At 29.9% G+C, this 27,659-nt stretch overlaps 1 protein-coding gene across 1 annotated transcript; it reads left to right on the forward strand.

Moving 5' to 3' along the window:
- Nucleotides 1–310: 310 nt before the first annotated feature.
- Nucleotides 311–27,331, forward strand: LOC129908676 (alanine aminotransferase 1). The gene is made up of 7 exons (XM_055985346.1): nt 311–651; nt 10,837–11,478; nt 24,013–24,102; nt 24,916–25,175; nt 25,233–25,797; nt 25,869–26,127; nt 26,728–27,331. The coding sequence occupies exons 2-7, from the start codon at nt 11,053–11,055 to the stop codon at nt 26,874–26,876; spliced, it is 1,749 nt and encodes a 582-aa protein (XP_055841321.1). The 5' UTR covers nt 311–651; nt 10,837–11,052; the 3' UTR covers nt 26,877–27,331.
- The last annotated feature ends 328 nt before the right edge of the window (nt 27,332–27,659 follow it).

Consider the following 27,659-nt stretch of genomic DNA (forward strand, 5'->3'; position numbering starts at 1 on the left):
TGGTTCCTGGCAGTCCATCTCCATATCTAATAGGTCAAGGTCAATGATAAAAAAGAAATAGAACAATCGTTATTGTAAAAATCGTCTTATGTAAACCCTGACAAATAAACTCTGTTGACGCCTAGTAGTACTTTACCTAGAAATCACTAGAAAAACTTTTCGTGTATCTGCCATTCACCGCCTGATGTCGTAAGCTCCATTCGAGCTTTTTTTTTTGTTCATATAACAACCCTGGAATAGTGGTTTGTCAACTTTGCTGTCAAAAAAATCAAAAGCTCTCTTACTCGTTTGTATGCGTTTCCTTATCAACAAAATAAATAAACGACCGTGCAAAAAAAATATTTTTAATCTTCTTTCATATCAAAAGCAAAATAAATAAAAATACACTTTATTTGCGCACGAGCAGTGCATACTCAGAGCAGAAAAAAAGCAACAAAAAAAAAACGAACATTAACCAACCAAGAACAAACCAGAGAATCTTGTTTTCTCCACTGATTTTTTAAAGTCTCGTGGACGTGGTCGTGGAGTGTTATTATATTCCCTCAGATCGATTAGTTTTGGTCCAAGTATCGGAAGATTAAATCAAACCATTCGGTTCGGATAATTGAAGAAAGCATAATTTGAATAACTTTAAATCCTTTAACTGAAAAGGTAAGCCAATATTTTAGGCAATATTTAAAATAAGTTCTAGGTGAAAAGTTAAAAGTTCAAAGACGTAACATAAATAATTATGGAAATACTCGAACGTTTTAATGCATAATTTGATTAGAATTGCACAAAAGAAAGAATAATTTTATGAACATGTCTTATTTTTTTAAACTTTTTTTTTTGTTGGTGACATAATCAAAATATATACAAAGTGCAAAATGCAATAGATACAAAATACAATTATGCTCTCAGAAGCCGTGAGATTTTGTATTTGCATTTCTTCTTTAATCTCCATAAACAAATGGCGCCTCGTATTTGCATTATCTGTGATTGTTTGGATAAGCAAACATAATTGAATTGATTATGTTTTTAGTTTGAATTTCTAAGTATAAAAAATATTGAAAATTGTATATTACTCAAGGACGTAATCCGCCCTATATTGAAATTATGTTTTTATCCCATTTTAATGGCATTTTGCCAAAATATTCGAATGTACCTAATACGCAAGAAAACAACAAAAAAGGGGAAACCATAACCAACCACTTGCAACATACTACATGCCTAGTATGTATGTATATAATGAGCATACAAAACAGAACAGGTGGATAAATTAATATTGCATTCATGAGTACGCTTCTGCTTCTTCCACGCGCCTTATACCTATTATCTATAAATAGTCTAATTAACTTTGATTCAAATAAGTATATATATACCTACCATGATTTTAAATTATCTCATTCATAAGTTTTCTTTATTCAAAGATAAAAAATCTAATTTGATATTGTTTGTTGACATGTTTTGAATATTCAATAAAGAGGTTTTATTAGGTACATTGTCATGTTTATGTGTATAAGAAGACTATGGCAAAAAAATGGGTTCCTAAAGTGGCATGCTAAATTCTTGGTAAAATATGAATTTTGTAACGATTTTGTAAAGATTTTGAACCGTAAATGTGACAATAGATGATTTTGATGTCACTTAAGGAACACAGTTTTTGACCATTATCTGTCTTATGAAGGTGTAATAGGTACATACCGCCTTTATGTAAGTAGAAAACAGAAATTAATTAGATAGGATAACGAAGAATTAATTAGATAGGTCTAAAAAAAAAACTGTATTGGTTTTATAGAATTGTCTGAAGTCAATATTTTATAAATATACCTACATACAATTCTAATGAAATCAATAAACACAAATAGTGGTATACAATGTTTAACATGATTTTGAGCTTCAGATGACTTCCATACTCCCATTAAAAAAAAAAAAACATGTTTCTAACTAATTTTTAAGCACATACCTAGCTGTTATTATACTTAACAAATTATGTAGGTACATTATAGGTACCTACTTAATTAAGTGATACCTAATTTTGTTTTTTTTTTTCATAATCTAAAATTTCTTAATAGACAAAAAGCTGATAAATTGAGATTAAATTTTCAATCGAGTAGGTACCTACATAGGTATATTTGTTGTATAATTTTGTTTGTCAATACATACCTTACTTTTAAAATATAATGTGAACGAATGTGTCGTACGTATTTGGTCTTATGTCGTTTTCACTTGATTAATCAATCATTTTGAAATCATATGTTAAAAAAATTACACTTAGAGAATAAATGCAGCTTTATTGCATTTTTGTAAGTTTGGCTTTCTCATAACTGAACATATCGTCGCTTTAAAGGCAAAATGGCATAAATCAAAATTTTTCATTTTTGAGTGTAGAGCAGAACTGATTTAAAAAAAAACGCAATTTTTTCATCATTTCGGCTTTTTTGTCGTATTATACTGTTCGTAAGTCCGGTTCTGTAACTAAGTTAAAAAGATGAATTTAAATAAGTTTTTGTGTATGTTTTTCGTATATGCTAGAAAAATCGCACTTTTTGTATCTTTTTCGTTATCAAATAAATAAAACTGACTTAAAATAATATAATATACATATGTATGTATTTATATTTTTAGTTTTGTCTTTTAATATCGTGCAAAACGGCACTTTTTCCATAGAGTCAGAAAAAGACAATTTAGAAAATAGTTCTATTTTTTCGAAAAACGGCATAACTCCAAACTATTTTTTTTAAATATTGCGTTTTCTATAAAACTTAGTATACCATCTCATAGCAAAAAATAAATGCAATTTTTCAGTGTATATAACTTTTGAGTTTTGTTTTTTATTGGCAACGAAAATCATTTTTTAATGATTCAAAAAACTTTAAATGTCTCTCCTTAAAATTAGCAAATTCCGACGTATGCCACTTTGCCTTGAAAGCGACGATATCTGAAAACGTAGACTATAGCAATTTCTTGAAGGTGCTACCACCAAGTGTTTTATGGCTAGAGTTACAGTACTGTTTCACGGATGCCAATCCGATCATCAGACTCCTTTTATTCCATTTTGTGTGTGGTGCTTGGTCTAGTAATTTTTTCATTTGATTTGAAAAACTTCTTCCGTCACACTTGAGTATTGAACCTAGACCAAGCGAGTTCAGAAGCCACACTACGCACTGCGCTACCTCACCCACGTGATTAGCCTCACCCAATTGCAGGTTTTCTTAGTTTATCAACATGCAAATGAATAGACTTAGCATTTTTACTAGCTCCTTCAAGTATGATTGTTGTTGTTCGGCTCTTTCATGTTTTTCTCCATAGTCTTAAGCATAGCAACAATTCGTTTGCATATACGAAAGTAGGAAAGTGATTAGAAAGATGTTAGGCGCGGGCCCTGATTATTTTTCATCATATTAAGTTTACAGTTTTTTCGTATGTTTCCATACTTTGCAGTGACTGCTTTTGTTTTTGTTTTGTTTTTGGCTAGACTCTAGCCATAAAACACTTGGTGGTAGCACCTTCAAGATGTTGTTGTTGTTCAAAGATTATAATGGAATTGACGGAACAAAAAGCAGTCACTGCAAAGTATGGAAACATACGAAAAAACTGTAAACTTAATATGATGAAAAATAATCAGGGCCCGCGCCTAACATCTTTCTAATCACTTTCCTACTTTCGTTTATGCAAACGAATTGTTGCTATGCTTAAGACTATGGAGAAAAACATGAAAGAGCCGAACAACAACAATCATACTTGAAGGAGCTAGTAAAAATGCTAAGTCTATTCATTTGCATGTTGATAAACTAAGAAAACCTGCAATTGGGTGAGGCTAATCACGTGGGTGAGGTAGCGCAGTGCGTAGTGTACTGGCTTCTGAACTCGCTTGGTCTAGGTTCAATACTCAAGTGTGACGGAAGAAGTTTTTCAAATCAAATGAAAAAATTACTAGACCAAGCACCACACACAAAATGGAATAAAAGGAGTCTGATGATCGGATTGGCATCCGTGAAACAGTACTGTAACTCTAGCCATAAAACACTTGGTGGTAGCACCTTCAAGATGTTGTTGTTGTTCAAAGATTATAATGGAATTGACGGAACAAAAAGCAGTCACTGCAAAGTATGGAAACATACGAAAAAACTGTAAACTTAATATGATGAAAAATAATCAGGGCCCGCGCCTAACATCTTTCTAATCACTTTCCTACTTTCGTATATGCAAACGAATTGTTGCTATGCTTAAGACTATGGAGAAAAACATGAAAGAGCCGAACAACAACAATCATACTTGAAGGAGCTAGTAAAAATGCTAAGTCTATTCATTTGCATGTTGATAAACTAAGAAAACCTGCAATTGGGTGAGGCTAATCACGTGGGTGAGGTAGCGCAGTGCGTAGTGTACTGGCTTCTGAACTCGCTTGGTCTAGGTTCAATACTCAAGTGTGACGGAAGAAGTTTTTCAAATCAAATGAAAAAATTACTAGACCAAGCACCACACACAAAATGGAATAAAAGGAGTCTGATGATCGGATTGGCATCCGTGAAACAGTACTGTAACTCTAGCCATAAAACACTTGGTGGTAGCACCTTCAAGATGTTGTTGTTGTTCAAAGATTATAATGGAATAAAAGGAGTCTGATGATCGGATTGGCATCCGTGAAACAGTACTGTAACTCTAGCCATAAAACACTTGGTGGTAGCACCTTCAAGATGTTGTTGTTGTTCAAAGATTATAATGGAATTGACGGAACAAAAAGCAGTCACTGCAAAGTATGGAAACATACGAAAAAACTGTATAGCAATTTCTGTTGAAATGGCTTCCCGATTTCGCTTTTTCCATTGTCGACTCAAAATAGAGAATCAGATTTGATCTTGATTTGATCAAACATAAGTTAGGAGCAGGACGGACGTAGTGAATTAAAAAAGAATAAGTAAATTCAAATGGGTTCTAAAAACTCACAAAATGTCGATTTCCGTGAAAAAACAAGCATTCATTATAGGCTCCCTATTTTTTTTTTTTTTTTTTTGTCGAATGAAATAAAAATATGAAAAAAAGTTCAGAGGACCATAAAGCATAAACTATAGGGGTTTTTCTTTTTTAGTTCTGAAGCTTCAAAGCTTCAAAATGTGTGTATCTTTTTTGTTCCGAAATCGTTCAGAGCTTGTTTAGAGCACGAACTACGATCTCGAAAAAAAAAGATCCAACATTCTGAGTAAAACCTGAACACTTTACGTCAATGAAAAAAAAAAACAAAAAATATATGCACAATCAAAATTAAAATGGCTGCTGAAGCTGTCGGCTCGGTGCAGTTGTTAAGTTTTAATAATAAATTACTTCAAACTATGTTATTTTTAATTATTAGGGTTTCAAAACTATCAATTGACAAAATGTCATTTGGTGGCCGTTTGTTCTCAAATCTATTTCAATATTAATTCAGAGCGCTCAGAACACGTTCAGTTCAGAGCGTGCTCAGAATGTTCAGACTCTGTTCAGAGCTTTCTTCTGAACTAAAAAAGAAAAACCCCTTATAAGTTGCGTGCAGTGATCTGAAAGAAAAGTGCAAAATCGCTCAACTCTAGTGCAATCATACCTACTTCTTTGTGTTCCCTCTCATCAGAATTATTCATGTTTGATATTTATCTCAAATCCAAGTTTTATTACGAATCCTAAAAATCCCCTAAAGTACCTCTTACATCGTAACTGAAACTATTTATGAAAATTTGTCTAACGTTATCACTCTCAATTGTTATCACAAATTTTGCGAAGGCAATATTGTGGAAAGTTTTATAAATAATCGAAATGAATGAATAACACAAAAAATAACATTGGCTTCATAAATTCCTTAATAGCTATACTTAATAAAAATTTTTGAGATTAAGGCATATACCAAAAATATTTTTAGCCTGCAGGTTGACAATAAATATGAATTGGCCAAAGTTTAATATTGATTTTAAAGAATAAACAAATATTTTGGGCGTTTTGCGCCCTGAAAGCTCACTTGGGCTCAAGTAGAAAAGTAAAACACCACTTAACGAAGCTCGAAAATAAATTCGTCGTATTTAAAGCAATAGTAATTTTAATTTTAACTGTTGTTAGTATTTTTTTTATAAAACAACATGTTACACATACGCCATAGCGAAACATTTTTACAAAATAAGATTTGGTTGGTTTGATTAAGAAAAATAAACTAAAGTCATTTTCGTGTTCAAAAGGAATACAAAAACTATGTTGTTTGCTTACATTAAAGGCAAAAAGTAGAGTGATAATATAATACGAAAAATGCGAAATAATTTTTTTTGGTCTTGTTAATTTGGCCCAATTAACAAAAAATGATTTTTGCAATTAAAAAAAAAAAAAATTAAGAAAACGGTTTTCTTAAAACATAATTTTAAAAACTAAAATTATGAAATTATGAACTTTCCCCTTTTAAAAATATCTAACCAACATAAAAATAAATTCTAGACAAACACACAATGATGCTCTTTTCAAGACAATAGCATTGTATAAATCTCATTATTATCTCATATTAATTTTCTGCTATTGACTCTTTTGCGTAATCAAAAATTTGTATTTCTATTTTTGCTGATAAGCTTTTGAATTTTTAGCATGTACATATTTATACTTAATTTAAAGTTACTAAATAACACAATCAGTTAGTAAAGTGTAGTATGGAATTAGGACTTAGAATTGCATATTCTTAAAGGTCATTGCAAAAAATATATAAGAAACTTTCTTTGTGCATAGTATATAGTACCAAAACAAACAGAATTGTATACTCTTGACAAATTGAAAGATTAGAATAACCGTTCAAATATAAATTGTTTTTAGTTTGAAGATGATCCTATAAGATTGTATACAGTCAAACCACTTTATTTCAAACACACAATTTTCTTTCATGGTTGAACCTACATCCTACATACATACAAAAATATTGGTTCATTATATGTAGTTTTAGTTCAATCGAATAAAACAAAAGATTGACTAGCTGGATTAATTGAAAACTCTTTATTTTTTGTGGGTGTACAAAGTGTCTCACTTAATATTAGTGGTGTATTTTTATTGAGCGTTTAATATTTCGAAAAAACTCCCGAAGCCCTTTTAACTTGCGATATAAAAGTTATACGTAAATGCCATATTCCAAATATGTAGTAAAAATTGTAATAAATCCGACCAATATTAAAAAAAGTGCAGAAGATTTTTTACTTGCAATAACATTTTATTTTTAATGCAAATTATTTTTTGTTGCAATAAAAAATGTTTTTAATGGAATTAATTTTTTTTTGTAAAATGCATTTCTTTTTTTAACAATATTTTAACAACGAAAAATAAATGACAATATTTCAAAGAAAAAAAACATTTGAGAGAGCTCATCACTTTATTTTTTTTTATTAATGTCGTTTTGCGATTGGTTTCACTCAAAGATTCAATCATTCTGAAATCCAATAAAACACTTTGAATCGCTTCCGCTCAATTCTGAAATTCGTGAAGCTGTGAAGTGATAAAAATAATATTATTTCAGCTTTCACAGAGTTTTTTCATTTTATCACTTCACAGGCACTCCTAAAGCGATTCTCAAACTCACTGTGATAAAAGTCTGTTCTAAAAAGTACTAAATGAAAAATTCTGTCGTTTATATTTCATTTTTGAGTTTTTCAATTGATTTTTTTTGTGAAATTAATTTTTAATTATAAATGTCAATAAATCATCAAGGAAAAACTTCGCTCGTGGATAAATGTGAGGTATTATCAATTATGTATTTATATGCAACTATATTTAAGGCCACAATCATTTTTTTTATAATTTTCTATAGGAATAATTCAAAGAAATTGAAACGTAAAGTATGAAACCCAGAATTTAGGCGCATTTGGGGGAAATTGTTAGATATCGTGGGAACAATGCCAAAAACAACAAATCTGAAAAAAAAATATTTCTGAGAAAAATGGATTCAAAGTTTTGGAACTCGTGTAACGGACTCCTAGACTCTTATAGGCAACAATTAAAGGATTGGGGTCCACGAAATGATAACAAGTTAAATAACGCATTAAAGTAGAAATGTTCAAAAATGCAGATTCGCGGTTTTGTTTCGGTGATGAATTAATCCAAAATCAGAAACTTACTTGGTAGTTGCTTTTCTGCATTTGCTGCTACTGCAGCAGCTTTTATCTTGCCTGTTATCATTTGAAGATGTATGGTTATGGTTACAAATATTTGTAAGGTCAAATAAAAATGACATTGAAAAAAAAGTGCTTATTAATTATTGTTTCTACCCTTTTTTTTTGTCTTCAAATCTTCTCGCGTGTACCATTCTTACAACACGTTCTTCATCCTCTTCCTATTGCATGATGAACGGTAGAAAAGCTATTCTACTTTACCTCAGATTTAGGCATTTAGTATAGGTAAGGTGTTGCAGTTTTGCAAACAACACGAAAAAAAACTTTATGCTATTTATTGTCCAAGCATTAAATTTTGGTTCATAAATTGGAAAATAAAATTAAGTTTTTCTTAATGCGCATATTTACCACCTATTAATTCGGTGTATCTGTAAGATTGGCTGAACTTTTTATTGGAATACACACTTTTTTGTATTGGTCGAAATGCTCTTTTACCTACCTAAAAACAAAAATCATTAGCTCTTGCATTCAATTTGATTGTGATGCAAGACAGCACTTCATTTAAAAATTTGGGCAGTATTTGAAAAGCATTTCAATTAGAAAGAAGTTTAAAAAGTTAAAAGCAATTTTGTAGTATTTTTTTTTCGACTTAAACTACTAAAATGCATGGAAATCATCGTCTGAGCAATCATTGGAAGTTGTTTTTCACGATAGAATTTGTTTGTGATAAATATTTTATCATGTGAAGAGATTTTGACATATTTTTAATTTTTTTTCACAAAACAAGAATCGAATTCGATGTGAAGCTGTCCAAAAAACACGTTTGAAAACTCATCTAAAAAAAATGCTACACGACAAGTTTAAAGCAAATCCGTAAAGACTGTAGCTTCGTATACAAACACATGGACACACTTAATATTATGTATTTATATGTATGTATAGTACATTGTCAAAAAGGAATGTTTAGTCAGTTATTTGCAAATTTTTAATCCTGATCCCTGAAAAGATAAATAATTCAAATATTGTGCCTTCGCTTGAAGATTTTTGTTGGTAATCCACGAGTGTCATCGATTTGTTTTAGATCATTCATGAATACTTTCATACATTGCAGAAATAATTTCATCACTTTCGTTTTCATTTTCATAGAACAACAATTTATTTTTGAACATCGGCCAACATATACATTTATCTTATTGTTCTAAGTTATAAGTTATAACAAATGACTTATTTTGGTAAATACCACAAGTATTTTTTTTTTTTTTGCATTGCAGCCAACAATATTTTTTATTATCATACAGATCACGCGTTTAATCTTTGAAATAAAATATAATAATTCTTTTAGTAGAATTGTATTTATAAATTAATCTCTGCATTCTGCAATAATACAGGATGTTCCATTCATAAAATTAAACAATAAAGAATACTAGAATGACAACCAAATACTTTTTTTTTTTAAGTCCAAGAAGTTCGTCCACCAAGTCGTATACATTACATACATTATGTATGCATAAGACTCCTTTATTTCATTAATTAAGTGCACTTTAGCGCTTATAATTCATTTTCAATTTTAAATCAAAATCTATCTGTTATTCTTGAGTATTGAAAGTTAACCATTTAGAATTTAGATCAATTTATGTCGATGAAAAAAAATTTATCAACACAATTCAATTTTTTAAAAACGCATACCAACTTCTTTTTGGAAAAATGTTTGATAATATGTGTACCTAAATAAAAAAAATTATTAAAAATTCTTTTTCGTACACAAAATTAAATGGCATAGTTCTTGTGAAGATCAAAACCATTTAAAAATATGATTTTGAAATTAAACAACATATTCCAACTATTTTTTAAGATATTATTAGTAGTCCAGTAATTTTAGGTTTTATCTGCGGAAAAATTCCTACTGGGCTCGATTTTGGTATAAACCTTCGTTACTGCGTTGTTATGAAGATATGAAAAATCGACATTGATATCGCGTCCGCGTTAGAAGTTATAGAGCTCAAAAGGTCACGAAAATTTACAGAAAAATGCATAAGGCAATATTTGTAGATAATTTTATGACGAACATATTTTCTATAGACCGCTATTGACCTCCGAGCAACAGGTCACGAGATATATGCGAAAAACTGATTTTCGTGACCTTTTGACCTCTATAACTTCTAACGCGGACGCGATATCAATGTCGATTTTTCATATCTTCATAACAACGCAGTAACCAAGGTCTATACCAAAATCGAGCCCAGTAGGAATTTTTCCGCAGATTGGGTTAAAAAATGCCTAAAATTACTGGGCTATAGATTTTTTACGAAACTTTGATATACCTATAAGGTATTTAAAAAGAAAACTATTAAACGAAAAATTCAAACAAAAATGTTCAAGTACCTATGAAAAAATACTTAAAAACCGAAACACCCTCTGTACATCAACAGAGCTTTTTCGGTACTCATATTAACAGTTGTCATATATCTGCAGATATATTGCTTCTCGCACCTCAAATGTTATTAATAAATATCATTTACATATTAATTAACACCAAGCAAATATAAATACTGAATTTGTTATTCTGTCTTGCGTAATCCTACTATATTCAGTACAAAATAAACAAAAGCTTTCTTATATCTTATCATTTATTTAAAAAATAAAGCATAAAGCTTTGTTATCCATTCCATATCAGTAAAATAAGAGTACCTACGTATTGTAGTTTATATTATAGACACATTACTTATCCCTCTTTTTTATATTTTTTTCGTTTCAGCCCTTCGAACAAAACAATCAAACAAGATTTTTATTTTTTTCAATAAAAAAATAACACGGTTCCATCACTGCATTGTATTTTTTGTGCATGAATACATATACGTTGCTTAATTTGTAGAAACAAATTAAAAAATCAAGTTTCCCACGCTCTCAAAACAGATTATAAAGTAATCTCTTGAATTTAAGAGAACAAAATTACAAACTAAATTAGAGCACAATGTTCCTAAAAAACTCTGGCCCCACATCAACAGTGGCGAACAATGCTGTGCGCCGCTGGAAAAGCTCATTTCATCATCTCAAGCAACAAGAGCAGCGGCAAAGTATTGCCACTGCCAGTCAAGGAGGAACTTCGAATGTGTGTGGTGTATCATCCGCGAGTTCATCGTTGCCTTTAAAATCGCGTCTTTTGTCTTCATCGCCATTTACGTCATTTAATTCTCGTTTAAGTTATAGAACAAACTATACTTTGGCTGTCAATCAAATTCCTTCAAATATTAATAACGCAAGAGTTGAATCAAAACGCAAAATGTCTTCAAAGTGCCTTGCCATCGATACCATTAACCCTAACTTCATTGCTATGGAGTATGCGGTCCGTGGACCTTTGGTCATTCGTGCTGGAGAAATTGAAAAAGAACTCGCAGCGGTAAGTGGAATATAATTTTTGTATAGGTATACCTACATTTTGTTTTGTTTTGAGTTTGAAAGTTGATGTAGGGTAGAAGATAAACGAAAATATAATTCAAATAACCTTCACTTTGAAAAAAATAAGAAAAATAAACATAACAGTGCCTGCCAGCTGTATAAATGTATTATTTATTTTCCGTTGTTTGTTTGTTTGCATTACTGGAAGAATGCGTATATTTTATCGAAAGAAATTTTTGTAAAATTTTGCATTAATTGATACACACAACTGCACACTAGTTTTGAAAGCAGCTCATGCGCATTTGAGTTAGGAATAGTAACTTTTTTTTTTGCATATACCTATGAAAAGTATAAAGAAGTTGTGCCGAATACAGTGATTCAGAGAAACGCATAAAAAAAAATAAATAATTTAAAACAATTATACAATCTTCTATTCAACGATTTCAAAAAAACTTAAATAAGGTGTTGATGTGAGATAAATACACATACAAACAAACTGAATGCATATTTGTTTATGAGAAGGCGAAGTTTTAGTCATATTACTGGGTATTTTGTGTTCATAATTTCATAAGTGCGATATCACGCAATAACTCATTTTTACTTTTTAAAATATCAAAAAAAGATTGGCAAGTTCTCGTTTCTGAGATCTGAAAGCGATCAAAAATATTTGTTATATGAACAGAATTCCTCTAAAAGTATCACAATTCTACCATAAACATCAGACAAAATTCAAAAATCTGCCATAACTTTTTTTTTTACCTATAATTTCGAAAAAAGAAAATAAATCCTTTTTTTATTGAAAAGATTATTTCTAAAACATTATACAATTTTTCATATAAATCAAACATGAAATAGCGATAATAGAAAAGAAGGTCGTGCAATTTCGTCAGTTAGTAACCCTGTATGTCTGCCTTAAGTTTAAGTCGGTTCACTTCAAATTTTCTGTTTAGGCATTTTTTTTTTTGTCTCTTGTACCTAGCATCAAAAATTACGGTTCCTGTGGGTAGGAAAGTTTAATTTTTCTCAAAAAAAGGCTCCTACAAATTTCATAATAAATGGATGTGTGCTTTTGAAAACAAAATTAATTTTTTTTTTGTGACTTTATCGCCTCCCATCTATATTTTTGAGAGAATTTTGTATGGAAGCTGAAAAATATAAATAGGTCGATCTGCATTCACGGCTTAGTAGTAAAAAACAAACTTCAACCTTTCCTTATTCAATAAATAATATATAGGATTTATATGTATTTTCATATTGATTTTTACACATGAAACAAATTATTGACTGACCAAAAAGATTCAAATTACCTATGTTATTTTTATCTAGTATGAATTTGAATAAATTGCAGTTAGAATTTTTCTGAAGTATTTTTTTTTTTTAATGCTTAAGACTTATCAGAAACAATTCATTATATCAAAAACTCAGCGAAAATAGACTCAGTGACAGCGCGTCTAGGGTGAAAACCTAAACAATAACCTACTAGTTGAAAAAAAAGACCATTGATTAATGAATGAATGAATAATATATGTATGTAGTATGTACATAAATACTCAAATGTTTCTCTATTTAATTTTAAAACAACATTTTAAAACTTTTACGTAATCAATTTATTTATTTTTTAAATAAATCAAAACAGTCTATCGGAGCTAGACTATAAATAAACATAAAAAACAAAACGAATAGATACTGACTGTGACTACATACATACATGAATTCAAAATCGTGTATGTACAATTATGAAGTGTTTGTTGACTGACTGCACACTCCTAAATAGGTACAAGAAACATCCCCAAAATTCAAAAGACAGCTGAGATGAGTTGCGCAAAAATTACCGGCCGGCAGGAATACTTTTTCGTATTTCTTTTTGTTATTTTGAAAACAAAAAGATTTTAGTATAAAAAAATATTTACGAAAACAAACATAACAAAAGTATAGTTTCCGATTATTCAATTTGAAAGAAAAAAAAATCATACACAGCTTTTTTTGGGTTTTGTTTAGTATTTTTTTATTTATTTACATTCTTTCAAACAACCGAAAATAATGGTATATAAACTCTTTTCTTACATAATTCTTTACATTATCTTATGTCACTTTTGCTTTTCTGTTAAAAACATCCCTGGCCTTCATCGTTGTCATTCACGTTTGATCTATAAATCTCTTTCCATGACCGCGGTTACCACTCTAGCAAAACAGATTTTCTTAAGTTGTTTTTTTCCAACAGGATATTGATATAGTATGGTTTTAACATCATTTATTCATTTTATCGTTCTGTTGTTGCTTCTATTAAAATACGTAAAACATACAAACATACATACAATACAAACATAGCCCAAAAAATTTGAAAGAACAACATTTTTTTAGTGATCTTTGATTGACTTTATCTCAGTTAAAATTATCGTACTGAGATAAAACAATAACCATTTAATTCTTCTAGTTTGAACATATTTTAACCAAAAATTTTTCTACAATTTTTTCAATATCAAAACAAAAACCACAACATTGGTCTTAACCATCAATACCTCAGGTATTTTTTGAGTTTAAATTTGTCAAGGTAAATAAACGTCCAATAATGCGGTTTTTCTGTTCTATAAGATTAAATTGCATGTCGTTTTGGAGACTAAAGAAAGATCTTTCTAATTTTTTTCTAGAATAAAATAATTAATTTTTCTTATTTTTAAAAATTAATATGTACTTAAAAAATACTTAAACAAACTTGTATAGGGCTAGAGTTTTTGATATTATTTATTTAGGACTAAAAATAACGGTACCTGGTCAAGTTTTTCTTTGAAACAGTTCCTTCGATTTTGTTTTAAAAAAAACAAGGTCCATCTTTTGACAAAAAATAGTTTTTTTTTTCGAAATCGTAATACCTATGTATATAAATTCACATTAGAGAGGGGGGGGGGTCTATTCCCCCGTTCAGCCAGGAAAGTAATTTTTTAAATAAAACTGACTTAATTTGAAAAAAAAAATATTAAAAATCAACAGTTACCCACAATAACTGCTATACTTTTTTGTAAAGCGAAAAACCTTGTCTTTTATCTTTGAAATATAATAAGTTTGGAAATAAAGCTGTTTTATGAAATAGTTATTGAAAATTCGAAGGAATGAGCCGTATTGAAGATTTTGTACTTGTCTCAGCCCAACATACACGCTCTAGCTTTTTGACTCTTGAATAACCCTGTATAGCTTTATTACATAATATATAAAAACAAAATTTCAAATAAAGTTTGGATTTATACAAAAAAAAAAAAAAAACAAATTTTGTTTTCACAAATCTTTTTTTTCGGAAGCGGTAGATTTAATCATGTATTTCAAACTTCTGGTTTTAGGTGTTGGTTGATAATTGCTACAAAATAGAGTACCACCTTTAATTTTATTATTTAATTATGTAAGTTTATATAAAAAAAATGATTAAAACAAAAACGGCTTAAATGATTTTCAATATTTTTTTTTATAACAAATGAAATCAAGAACATGTTTTTTTTTTGTTTCCTTACTGATCATCACTTTAACCATCAGAAGAATAAATACAATTAAAAAAAAAACTTTACTAAAGAACTTGAGCTAAGGTTTATCTAACTATACTATTAAAAAACTGATCCTTAATAAAAATAAAAATGAAATGGCAACTGTGTTACTGATGACTTAATTCTATTAGACAAATTTTATGGCAGTGTCAGTAATTGCTTCTTTCAGTTGATAATTACATACATTTCCTCGCTCGCTCATAATACTACCTCTCATCCATTATTAATTTTTCGAAATTGAGTAATTTACAATATTTTTCCGAAATTAAATAATCATTGAAAGACATTCAACTAAAGCAAAATCTTACGTATGTCTGTGAGACATATTTAAGAAAATTGTTATTGTTTTAAATTTATTGAAAAATTCGAGGTATTGTTTTTTTCTATCTTTTTATCAATTCAATTTTCGCTCCAAACGGTAGACGCTTACACTTCATACTGAGTCATTCACATTTGCTAATAATTAATATGTAATTAAGCGTGACGAATTAAAGCCGTAATAATTAAATGGTGTATTCATTAAGAGGAAAATAATTAAATATCGCGTTGCTAATAGACTTTTTGTATTTGATGTAATAAAAACCAATAGTAACATCGTAATAAAATTTTTAACTGTTCGAGTAAATATTATTTTTATGAGCATGTCTAACGCAAACTTCACTTTTTTGCCTGATCCGTCTACGCCAGCCTCCTTTTGATTATTACTATTAATTACACTGGTTTACAAGGGTTTTGTTGCCGAAACAAAAATATACTTTATTATTCTTTTATATGAGGAAAATTGTTTAAACATATTTAGTAACGGTTTTTATAACCTTTTTAAATCTGTTTAAATCTTTTCGATATCTTTTTTACTGCCCGAGATATCCTCAGTTGTTTGGTATGATTATAAATTTTATATAGTCATCATCTCCTTTATGATATATGAAGCCAAACCTACTTACTTCATTTTAAGATATCTCGGGCAATACAAAAGATATTGAAAATATTTAAACAGGTATCGAAAGATGTAAAACAGTTCTTATAGACACCGTTACTAAATATGCTCAAACAATTTTTTTTATACAAAACAAAGCATATTTTGAATTAAAAAATATACTAAGGGCCATTTATATTAAAAATTCTCAAGTTATGTTCAACTCCGAGTGCAGAAAATGGCCCTAAATTCAATTACATATGTAGTTCTCGGGCAATTATTGTCAATTATCCATTTTTTTTCGGTATGACTCAAAAATATAACCAAACTGAATAAATTAAATTGAAGAATATGGTATCAGTTTTTGTCAAATTTAATAGTTTAAAAAGTTTCACAAACAAAATCAAAAAAGTTAATTTTTTCATTAAATCGTTCAACACTCTATTTTAAATGACTACATAACTCAGTCATACATTATGTATATAATATACATGATGTACAGTACATACTACCTGTGCCTAAAGGTGATTCGTCCTTGACTAATAAACCGTATTGTTTGTCGATCAAATTTCATTGAATTGCGTTTAATATTTCTTATTTTATAGCTTTGTAGTCAAGGATAGAATATAAAGGAAAAACAAAATTACCCACTTAAAAGAATTGACGTCAGAACCACACAAATAAATCACGTGTATAGTTCATTTGTCCTGCATTCATGGCCAACAAGAGTGTTTGTGTATTGATTTTGCAAAGATTCTATGTAACTACTTTTGTAGAAGTTAATCCAAAGGATTTAGAGGGAAAGCGTAAAATATGCACCCGCTATAATTTGAAGTAAAGTGAAGTAAATTAATATGACAACAAATATTTGTTTGTTTTTAAAGTTTTGTTTTTACTGTTAATTTATATTTTGCAATAAGATTTAGATTTAAATGTTAAAACAAGCCATTGCACTTAAATTTAAGAAAAACTCATTTTATGATTTTTTTTAACAAAATTTAAGTTTGATTTTCAAAAATCAATTTTTTAAAATCGGCTTATGGGAATTTCTTTGAATTTTGACATTAAGTTAAGATGGATATTATCTTCAAAACAAAAGCAATAAAGTAAATATAAGTTAAAAATTGAAAAAAGTTTTTTAAGCGTGACGGGTTAGGATAAAATATGAACTTTTAAATTCTACTGTTTTTTTTTTGTTTCTTTAACACAACCCGAATGTGCTTGAAAATAAAACAAGAAAACGGCACTTGGTGTCCAATTTAAAAACCAGTATAACCATTCTATTTAACAAATATTTGTTCCAGTGAAAAAGAAAGATTAAGTTTTGCACAGACACAAAAACTTTTTGAAAAATGACTTATTCTTATAAAAATTTAATAAATATGCCATTTAGCCCTAGAAGTAAGAACGTATCTTCATCATGGAAACATGAAAAAAATAAATGCAAAATGTAGTAGTAAATAGAAATATGTTTGTTGTTGTTGGTTTTGCTCAAACGCACACACTCACACAAAGACTTCTCTTTTAAAACGATAAATTCGAATTTCGTGTGTGCACCTAGGCAAAATTTACTTTTTTCGCTTTCTTCATTTCTAGTTCGATTATTTTTAACAGCGACAAAACATCTATCGGAATGTTTTTTATTGCAAACAACTTAAATAAAAATTTTACTCTTGCTGTTAGGCCCTCCGTTGTTATTGCTTGCTTGATCAATTTAACCTCAAGCAATGGGTAGTTTATCTCACTTAAATAAGTGCAAGAAAGGCATCATTAAAATATCAAGTGTGTCCCAATTATATTGCCAATTATATTGAACCATTTTAGGGTTCAACTTTAATACACGTTCTAAATAAAAACAACAATCTTTAAAAAGCTTGATACCACCTCCTGATAGTACCACAAGCCAATTGCAATCTCACTAAATTTATTATGTATTCAATAAAGCTAAAATATCTACTCAAGTATCAGTTAACCACCTTATGTGAGCTTATTTTTGTTATCAACAACTCGTTATAGAATCAGTGAATATTAATGGCGTTTTCGATTGGCAGTCCGGAAGCGTCCGGAATCATTCTGAAAAAATTTTATTCACACAAAACTGTCAGTTTTGTACGAATAAAACGCTTTCAGAATGATTCCGGACGCTTCCGGACTGCCAATCGAAAACGCCATAATATTATATCTTTTTGTTGTATTGACTTTGACACAAGTGTCATTTTATTTTTAAATAAAATTTTTCCCGCCATCGCCTTTTTTATCCATTGTTGAAGTACTTTTGTATTTTTTACCATTTGTTGAAGTACTTAAAGGCGATAAGCTTAAAATCAAACAAGAATTCGTTCGTTCAATGTACACTGCCGGTCACTTGAATACGTCCACATTTTAGTTCATCTTATTTTTAGCCTGGCTTGGTATTTATTGCAATGGTACATCTTTTTTACATACGTAACGAGAGAACATCTTTATGCGCTTAGCTTAGGAGAACAAAAATTGTCTTGGGACCTACCGTTCTTCTCACACGGTAGCTAGACCAAATCTATTCATAAAAACAAGTATATTTTTTGACTCATCTAAATAGGCTCAAAAGCAAAAATGTTAATAAATGATGAGTTGCATGGGTCAGTTGGACACAAAATTGTGTCTGTCAATAAATCTGATTGTCTATAACCTATAAGGACGAAAACGGGTCGGAAAAAAACATTAGGCGCGAAAAAAATGGCGAAAATAAAAGAAGTCTTTGAATTAGGCCGAAATCAACGATGCATTGGGACAAAAATTAACACAAGTTAAAATTTAGCATGCAGTTTTTCGCGCACTATCCAAGGGTATAGAAACAACATTTACAATCGAAGTTGCTTAGCCACAACATTGGCCGATAGATGTGCAATGATCTGAACAGCATGACTTTGCGCTAAAAATTAAGCTGAAAACCGGTATGAAATGCAGTTTAACGACGGCAAAACGGGTTGTCAGAAGTGATAAACATTTGAGAAGAACAAATCTTCGCAAAAACTACCACTTTACAAACCACGAAAAGAAACTCGCCTCCAATAGTAAAAAAAAAACTGTGTAAGAAATTGCAGATCGAAAGTTTTTTAGAAAAAAATAGCTTGCACTTAATGACACTGCCTTCACAGTTATGCAGACAACTTAAAATAATCCTTCTCTCTACGAAGGTCATACAAATAGGAATTTAGACCTCAGGGTCAACTTAATTAATTTTTTTCCTTTGTAAAATCACCGGTTGGAAATTCGACTTCACGACATGTTTTTTTTTTTTATTATTGGAGGCAAGTTTCTTTTCGTGGTTTGTAAAGTGGTAATTTTTGCTAAGCTTTGTTCTTCTCAAATGCTAACCTCTTCTGACAACCCGTTTTGCCGTCGTTAAACTGCATATTATAGGGGAGAGTGGGGCTAAATGTAACAGGGGTAAGAATTAACAGCTAAAAAAAGCGATGTTCCTTTCAATATTAAGAAACGCGTAAAGGAGAAAAATGCTCAATTTTTGCATATCTACCGGCACATTTTCTTCAGATGGAGATTAGACGACAGGGTGAGAAGTTACACTAGTGGTGCCCAAAAAATGCATGTTTGTAACTTTTTTTTTTAATTTTATTTTTGGTCTACCTCTTTACCCGAAAAAGATAGAGTGCTAAGTGTTTTTTTGTTATATGCAACTGTGTTTTGGCTCAAATTGCGTGTATATGTTATGTCTATATCAATTTCGCTTTTTTTTTAAATTGATTTTATGTGCCAAATTTCATGCTGGGGCTAGTTGTAACATTTTTCCGGGGCAAGTTGTACCATGTAAAAACCTGCCTATACTGAAAAATTGTTTACCTAATATAATTAACAACCCTGAATATGAATGCTTGTAATTGAATTTGTATTTATTTTGAAATTGGAAACACATTTTTGAACCACCACTTGAATTCATAAAGCTTATAAAACAATTTATGAATTCGAATAACTTTTATTTAAGACTACTGTCAAATTTTCTCTGGAAATCTTGGATTTGCTCCACTTTTTACAAATTTGCACCAAAATTTCATGACTGAGGTTTGTTTTTATTGTTATTAATTAAAAATAAATAAATATAAACAAATAAAGGTATTTTTCTCTTATTTTTAGTTCTTGGTACAACCTATCCCGGTATGTGTTACACTTTGCCCCGTATGTGGGGTAAGTTGAAACAACACGATTTTTTTTTGGAAGCTTTATTTTTCAACATTAGCGTTATGTTTTGCTAAATTTTTATGATGGATCTTGAAGCTAAAACATGGGTCTTTAATTTAAAAAAGGTCTGGTTGACCCACTTTCAAATTTGTAGGAGAACCATCGATTTTAGAAAAAAGTGTTACATTTGGCCCCACTCTCCCCTACCGATTTTCAGCTTAATTTTTAGCGCGAAGTCATGCTGTTCAGATCATTGCACATCTATCGGCCAATGTTGTGGCTAAGCAACTTCGATTGTAAATGTTGTTTCTATACCCTTGGATAGTGCGCGAATAACTGCATGCTAAATTTTAACTTGTGTTAATTTTTGTCCCAATGCATCGTTGATTTCGGCCTAATTCAAAGACTTCTTTTATTTTCGCCATTTTTTCCGCGCCTAATGTTTTTTTCCGACCCGTTTTCGTCCTTATAGGTTATAGACAATCAGATTTATTGACAGACACAATTTTGTGTCCAACTGACCCATGCAACTCATCATTTATTAACATTTTTGCTTTTGAGCCTATTTAGATGAGTCAAAAAATATACTTGTTTTTATGAATAGATTTGGTCTAGCTACCGTGTGAGAAGAACGGTAGGTCCCAAGACAATTTTTGTTCTCCTAAGCTAAGCGCATAAAGATGTTCTCTCGTTGAGTATGTAAAAAAAATGTACAATTGCAATAAATACCAAGTCAGGCTAAAAATAAGATGAACTAAAATGTGGACGTATTCAGATGACCGGCAGTGTATGTGTTTTTGTTTTGTTTAAACAAAAGCGCGTTTTCAATTGAAATTCTATTTGGAATGCTTTTGCTTTTTATTTTTTTTGAAATTTTTGCCGTTTTTATACGTTTAAATTTATTTTTCTCGAACTACAAAAGATATGTTTACAATATTTTTATTGAATTTTGTTTAAAAATTATTCACCTAAAAAATGACATCAAAAAAGTTGCAAACAAGAAAGGGTAAAGTATTTAATAATATTTATTTAATATAAAAACGGCAAAAATTTCAAATAGAAATTTAAAAAAATTAAAATTTTTGATTTATACACAAATTTTTGAATGCAATATTTGAAAAGAATTAAAAACCAATAAAACTGCATTTAAAATTATGTGATAGGTGAAAGCAAAAACTACGAAAACAGCTAATAATTTCAAAAACCGAAATAAAATATAAAACAATTTTTAACGGGAAGTTTTGAATGTAATCTTTTAAAGGAACTATTTTCCAACCAGAATCAACAAACATTTTAAAAATAGATGATTTAACTCGAGAGAAAAAAAAATTTATGTATGAGTTAAAAATTTCCCATACAAATTTGTATGGGGAAAGTATGACCTTAGAGGCACGGGTTAATGACCTCCAAAAAATTTGTTTTTGCTAAATTCCCCGTATTTAGGCCATAAACTTTCGATCTGGGGGGTGTCACCCCCGAAAACATCACTTTGGGAAATAACGGACACCCTAATATACATTAGGGTAGGCAAAAAAAAATCGAAATTCTTTTTTTTTTTGATTTTGTACTCCGAAAAAACGATTGCTAGACATCTCTAGAATATACACACCAAATATGAGCTCTTTATATTAATTCTACAAAAAAAAAATCATTTTTTAATTAACTGACTTTCTAGCAAATTTCTTTACATATTCTTATAACAAATTGAACGCTCTAGAAAAAAGGCCTCATGCACTTTTTTCGTTTATCTTACCGTTCAATAGATATTTGAGGTCCCAAAATCGAGAAAATCTTTAAAAATTTGTTTTTTTTCTTAATTTTGTGACAAATTCAAAAATTAAAATAATCAAAACATATTCTTGTAGGAAATAGATTGCTCCACAAAAAAGGTCTCGTTAATTTTTTTTCTTTAATCTAACCATTCTAAAGATATTCGAGGTCAAAGTTAGAAAAATTATAAAAACATTTTTTACTTTTAAAAATTTTCCAATTCACTGAAAATTCATTATTTTCAAATTATCAAGATGTATTCTTGTAGGGGCTTAAACGTTCTACAAAAAATTCCTTGGCATCAAATTGATTGCTTTAACCGTTTAGAAGATATTCGTATCCAAATCGCAATGCATAAGAAAACTATTGAAAACAATGGGCATTGGTTAAAGCAATTAATTTAAAACTTTATTTGGTGTGTATATTCTAGAGGTGTCTAGCAATCGATTTTTCGGGAAACAAAATAAAAAAAATTTCGATTTTTTTGACCCACCCAAACATATGTACATGTATTTGTTTTTGTTTTAAATGGACCTCCTTGTATTATTAATATAAATCACTTACCTCTCGATCAAAAAATCTACTGTTATCATAACACTGGTTAACCCTTTCGGACCCAGCGTTACTCTCATGTAACATATTTTTAAAAATTCGTAAAAAATATTCCATTAAATATTTTTTTAGGTTTCGATGGCTCAAATGAAAGATAACGATGTCTAGTTACTGGATTATTACAAAAATTTAGTCAAATATCATACCTTTATTTTTTTTATCGAAAAAGGAACTGAATTTCACATTTTTTCTTTTTTTTTTTTGCAAAACAAATTTTTTTTTATATATGGTCATAATTTTGAAAAAAAGATATAAAAAAAGTTAATCCAGCAAGTGTTTTGCTTTTTGGCTTTGAAAAAGGAGCATATATTATTGTTCTATAAAAAGTTATTTTCTCAGTTGTCCGACTTTTTTTGGTGGTCATAGGCAGTGTATTTTAATTACATGTAGCATGAGAGTAACAGATTAGTTTTGCTATTTTTTATTTTGGAAAATAACTTTTTGCTATTTATATTTCTTAGTTGTGATGTTTTTGATACGATAATACTGAAAAAACATTTTTTAATATTGATTTTCATAGCTTGGGTTCGAAAGGGTTAACAAACAAAATTAAACTTTTTTTTTTGTTGCCGAAACAAAAATATACTTTTCTGAAGGTTTTCGGTGTGCTTCACTCAAATCCAAAGTCAAAAAAATTAATCAGTTCCCGTTTTTGAAATATTCACGTTAGAAAATGCAGTACTTCTCACCTTATTCTTTTATATAAGGAAAATTGTTTGAGCATATTTAGTAACGGTTTTTATAAGGAATATTTTCCACCTTTTTAAACCTGTTTAAATCTTTCCGATATCTTTTTTACTGCCCGAGATATCCTCAGTTATTTGGTTTTTTGTAAATTTTATAACGTCATTATCTCCTTTATGATATATGAAGCCAAACCCACTTACTTCATTTTAAAATATCTCGGGCAATACAAAAGATATTGAAAAGATTTAAACAAGTATCGAAAGATGAAAAACAGTTCTTATAAATATGCTCAAACAATTTTCCTTATACAAAATAATAAGGTCCGAAGAACTCAAAAAAACGTTTTTTTGCATTTTCTAACGGTAATATCTCAAAAACGGGATCTGATTAGTAGTTTCTGACTTCGGATTCGATTTCAGCACACCGAAAACTTTCAGAAACGTATATTTTTGTTTCGACAATAAAACCCTTGTAAACCAGTGTAATCATTTATGTATATATGTAGTAGATACAAACTTTATACTATAGCCAGGTTCCTACATATTTCATTAGGTACGAAAAAACTAATTAAAAAATGGTCATACATTTCCACTCCAAAACTTACTGTTATACTATAGTTACGACCGCCCGCCACCCAGATTTTACAAAATAAAATCATTGATATCGGAGCTAGCCCTTAAAAGCCCTGGATTTTTCAATCGTCAGTTAGACTATCAGAAGAATAAATGTCAATATAAAAAAAAAAACTTTTATTCCTAAGAATTAGCTGATCTATTTTTTTGTTTTTTTTTTTTAGTTAAATCAGTATATGTATTTATTTTTCTTTTACTTTATTTCTTTACAGGGAGTAAAAAAGCCATTCACAGAGGTCATTCGTGCCAATATTGGTGATTGTCATGCCATGGGACAGAAACCAATCACTCATCTTCGACAGGTAAGTTTGTTGCATAATAATAGATTTTAAAAGAAATTGTTTGTTTTTTCTTCTAATTTTGGTGCTTATCACTAATAGAAGCGAATGATCTACCTTAAAAAAATTGATATGTATGTACATATACAAAATTTTACGAGTCTTGAAATATGACTCGGACATTACGTTTGTTACATCAATATAACCTTCATTCACTAACAAAATGTTCTAAGAATCTCATTTTTCCAGTACATCTACTTACATCTTACATACATAGTATGTAAGTAATTGAGTTACAAATGAAAATTCTCTTAAAGTAAAAATACCACGTACTTATTCAGTTGGTGTGAATAAATTATAATTTGTCTACAGTGAGTCAAACTCATTTGCATGCAGAGAAATTTAAATATTTCCTAAGCTCAAATATTAGAGTAGGAACCTCTTTTTATTATTCAAGTCAACGTTTGTAAGTGCTTTCTTCAGGAAAATTTTCTCTGTGAAAGTAATACAAAATGCGCAGAGGAACTGAAGGTTATTCAAAATAAACTTCACCAAAAACTAATAAGATTGATATTAACATATCCTAAATGAGATGTTATTTTAACCTATTTAAACTAATAAAAAATTTAAATCTATAACTTTAAAACTACATAATAGGTATATTATTTTACTTTATATACAATACATGTTGTAGTTATGGATTCTTAAGATATTAACTCCCTCTTGCAACTCCGTCTCAGGCAGCTTGTTCAAATTAATATAAAAATAATATTTAAGTTCTTTTTTAATAAGTAATTTTTGGCACTTTTAAAATTACCATTCAACACATTTTTTTAGATGTTGGCTCTTTGCTGTGACTCATCTCTCTTTAGCCATCCAGACATCCCACAGGACGTAAAAGATCGTGCACAACTTTGTTTGGACGGTTGCCAAGGAAAATCTGTTGGTTCTTATTCCGATTCAGCTGGTATTGAAGTCATTCGTCGTCAAGTTGCTGATTACATTACTGCTCGCGATGGTATTGAGTGCAGTTGGGAAAGCATTTACCTTTCTGCTGGTGCCAGTCCTGCAATCAAAAGTGTTCTGTCAATGTTGAAGTAAGTTTTAATAAAATTAAAACCACCAAGCTTAAGATATAAAAAAATTTACCTTAGCTGTCCAGTTGATGGAAAACCACCAGCAACTTTGATTCCAATTCCTCAGTATCCTTTGTATTCTGCTACTTTGGCTGAATACGGTATTGGACAGGTTGGTTACTATCTAGATGAAAGCACCAACTGGGGTTTGGACATCAAAGAATTGCAACGAGCTGTTGATGAAGGCCGAAAGACACATGCAATTCGTGGTATTGTGGTCATTAATCCTGGTAATCCAACGGGTCAAGTACTGACTCGTGAGAACATTGAGGCTATCATTAAGTTTGCCCACAAGGAGAAATTGGTTATTTTAGCCGATGAAGTCTACCAACACAACATTTACGACAAAAACTCAAAGTTCCATTCGTTTAAAAAAGTTTTGATGGAATTAGGTGCTCCCTACAATACCTTGGAGCTGGCAAGTTTTATGTCAACTTCCAAAGGATACCTTGGCGAGTGTGGAATTCGTGGAGGTTACATGGAACTTATTAATTTCTGTCCTCAAGTTAAGGCAGCACTAGTTAAATCAATCACAGCCTCATTATGTCCTACAACTGCTGGTCAGGTAGCTGTTAGTGCACTTGTAAGCAAAATTAAAATTTACTTTACGTTGATAGTTAAGATACATATTTGTTATTTATTTGTTTTTAACAGGTGAACCCACCGAAAAAAGGCGATGCATCCTATGATTTATTCGTCAAAGAACGTGACGGAGTCTTGAATGCATTGGCAGAAAGGGCTGCTCTGGTTCATAAGGCATTCAACAGTTTTGAAGGTTTCAGTTGCAATGTAGTGCAAGGCGCTATGTATGCCTTCCCACAGATCAAGATCCCACCAAAGGCCATTGAGGCTGCTAAAAAGAAGAACATGCCTGCCGATACCTTCTATGCATTCGAACTGTTGGAAGAAGCAGGTTTGTTTTATTTATTTTTATTTATATTTGTTTTTTTTTTTTGAAAAAGTAGGCAAAATAAGTTACGGGGTTACCTGAAATTGTTTCCGTGAAAAACTAAACTATACTAGGTCGAAAGATATTTATGTTTTGAATTCGAATCCGAAGTTGAAAATACTCATCGCGTTTACTTTTTTGAGATATTTTAATATTAAAGTGGATAACAATTTTTTTTAAATTTATTTTTATGAAATTTTTAGTGCGGAGGTAGCTGGATTTGAATCCAAAACCTCCGGCGTTACAGTTCATTGCATTGGCCGCGGGATAATAGATTCGATGCTCACACATTAAAAATGTATAAAAAGAACAAAAAAAAAAAACTATAAAAAAAGAAAATGAAACCTTGTCAATTACATGATTATCTCGAAAACGTATTCTGTTAGATTAGATAAATACCATTTTTAATTTTGATAACGATTGATATCTGAAAAATAGACCTACATTTTTCAATCAACTCGGTGCCATATGAAACTAACAAAAATTATTCAAAAAAAAAAAAAACATTTTTGTATGTTTTTGTGTGAAGTAAGATAATAATTTTGTTTTCTTTTTTATTTTCAGGAATTTGCATTGTTTCTGGAAGTGGATTCAAACAACAACCTGGTACATATCATTTCCGCACGACAATTCTTCCACAAACTGAGAAGCTAAAGGTCATGTTGGAGAAATTCCAAAAATTCCATGCTTCATTTATGGAGAGATATAAGTAAAACCCTACTATGTAGTTTATAAATTTGTCTTTTTTTAACTCTGTTATAAAATGATCATAAAAAACACAATAGCTATTTGCAACACATTGTCTAATTAAATGTACGTATGTATACTCATATTATAAGTGCACTGCTCGAAAACTATATGAGTTCTGATAAGCACCGCAAACAAAATATATATTTTTTTAGGTTACCATCCATATAATTGTATATCTATCTATCTACCTTTATTGTGATTTTATGTCAAACATGTTAATAAATATTTTAGTGTCAATCGAAATTGTTTGCTCTATTTTTCTAATTTTAAATTTATGTTGATTAAATTCTAAAACTTAAATATTATTTAATGTTATATTAAAAATCGTGATCACATTAAAAATATTTTTTTTAATAAAAGGCTGTTTTAGAAGAATGTTTGTTTAAAATAAAGATATAATGTTAAGAGAGTTGCAAAATATTTGTTGGACAATAAAAAAAAGGACTTGATTTGATAACTGTTCTAAAAAAAAAAATTGGGTTTTGTGTAATAAACAGAGTATTATTTTATTATTTAAAATTTCCTATTACAAGATATATTTCAGGAAAGGGCATCTTCTTAAACTTTCATCTAAACTTTAAGCAAAAGCAGGACGAACCCAGGGGGTTTTGGGGGTTATTTTTGCTTTGCATCTCGCTTAATATAAAATTAATATAACCATAGGACAGTTTTGTTATATCTTCTTAAATCAATTTGTTTATATTTATTCTCTTACCTGAGCACTGTGTTATAGAGACTAGTGAAGT

This window comes from Episyrphus balteatus, chromosome 2, assembly GCF_945859705.1.
Source record: "Episyrphus balteatus chromosome 2, idEpiBalt1.1, whole genome shotgun sequence".
Lineage (NCBI taxonomy): Eukaryota > Metazoa > Arthropoda > Insecta > Diptera > Syrphidae > Episyrphus > Episyrphus balteatus.

What these genes read in the sequence shown, in the direction of transcription:
- LOC129908676 (XM_055985346.1), top strand. Translation starts at nt 11,053, where the DNA reads ATGTTCCTAAAAAACTCTGGCCCCACATCAACAGTGGCGAACAATGCT. An exon ending in CAATCACTCATCTTCGACAG is followed by an intron (nt 24,103 to 24,915) that starts GTAAGTTTGTTG and finishes ACATTTTTTTAG; the next exon opens with ATGTTGGCTCTTTGCTGTGA. An exon ending in CGAACTGTTGGAAGAAGCAG is followed by an intron (nt 26,128 to 26,727) that starts GTTTGTTTTATT and finishes TTTTATTTTCAG; the next exon opens with GAATTTGCATTGTTTCTGGA.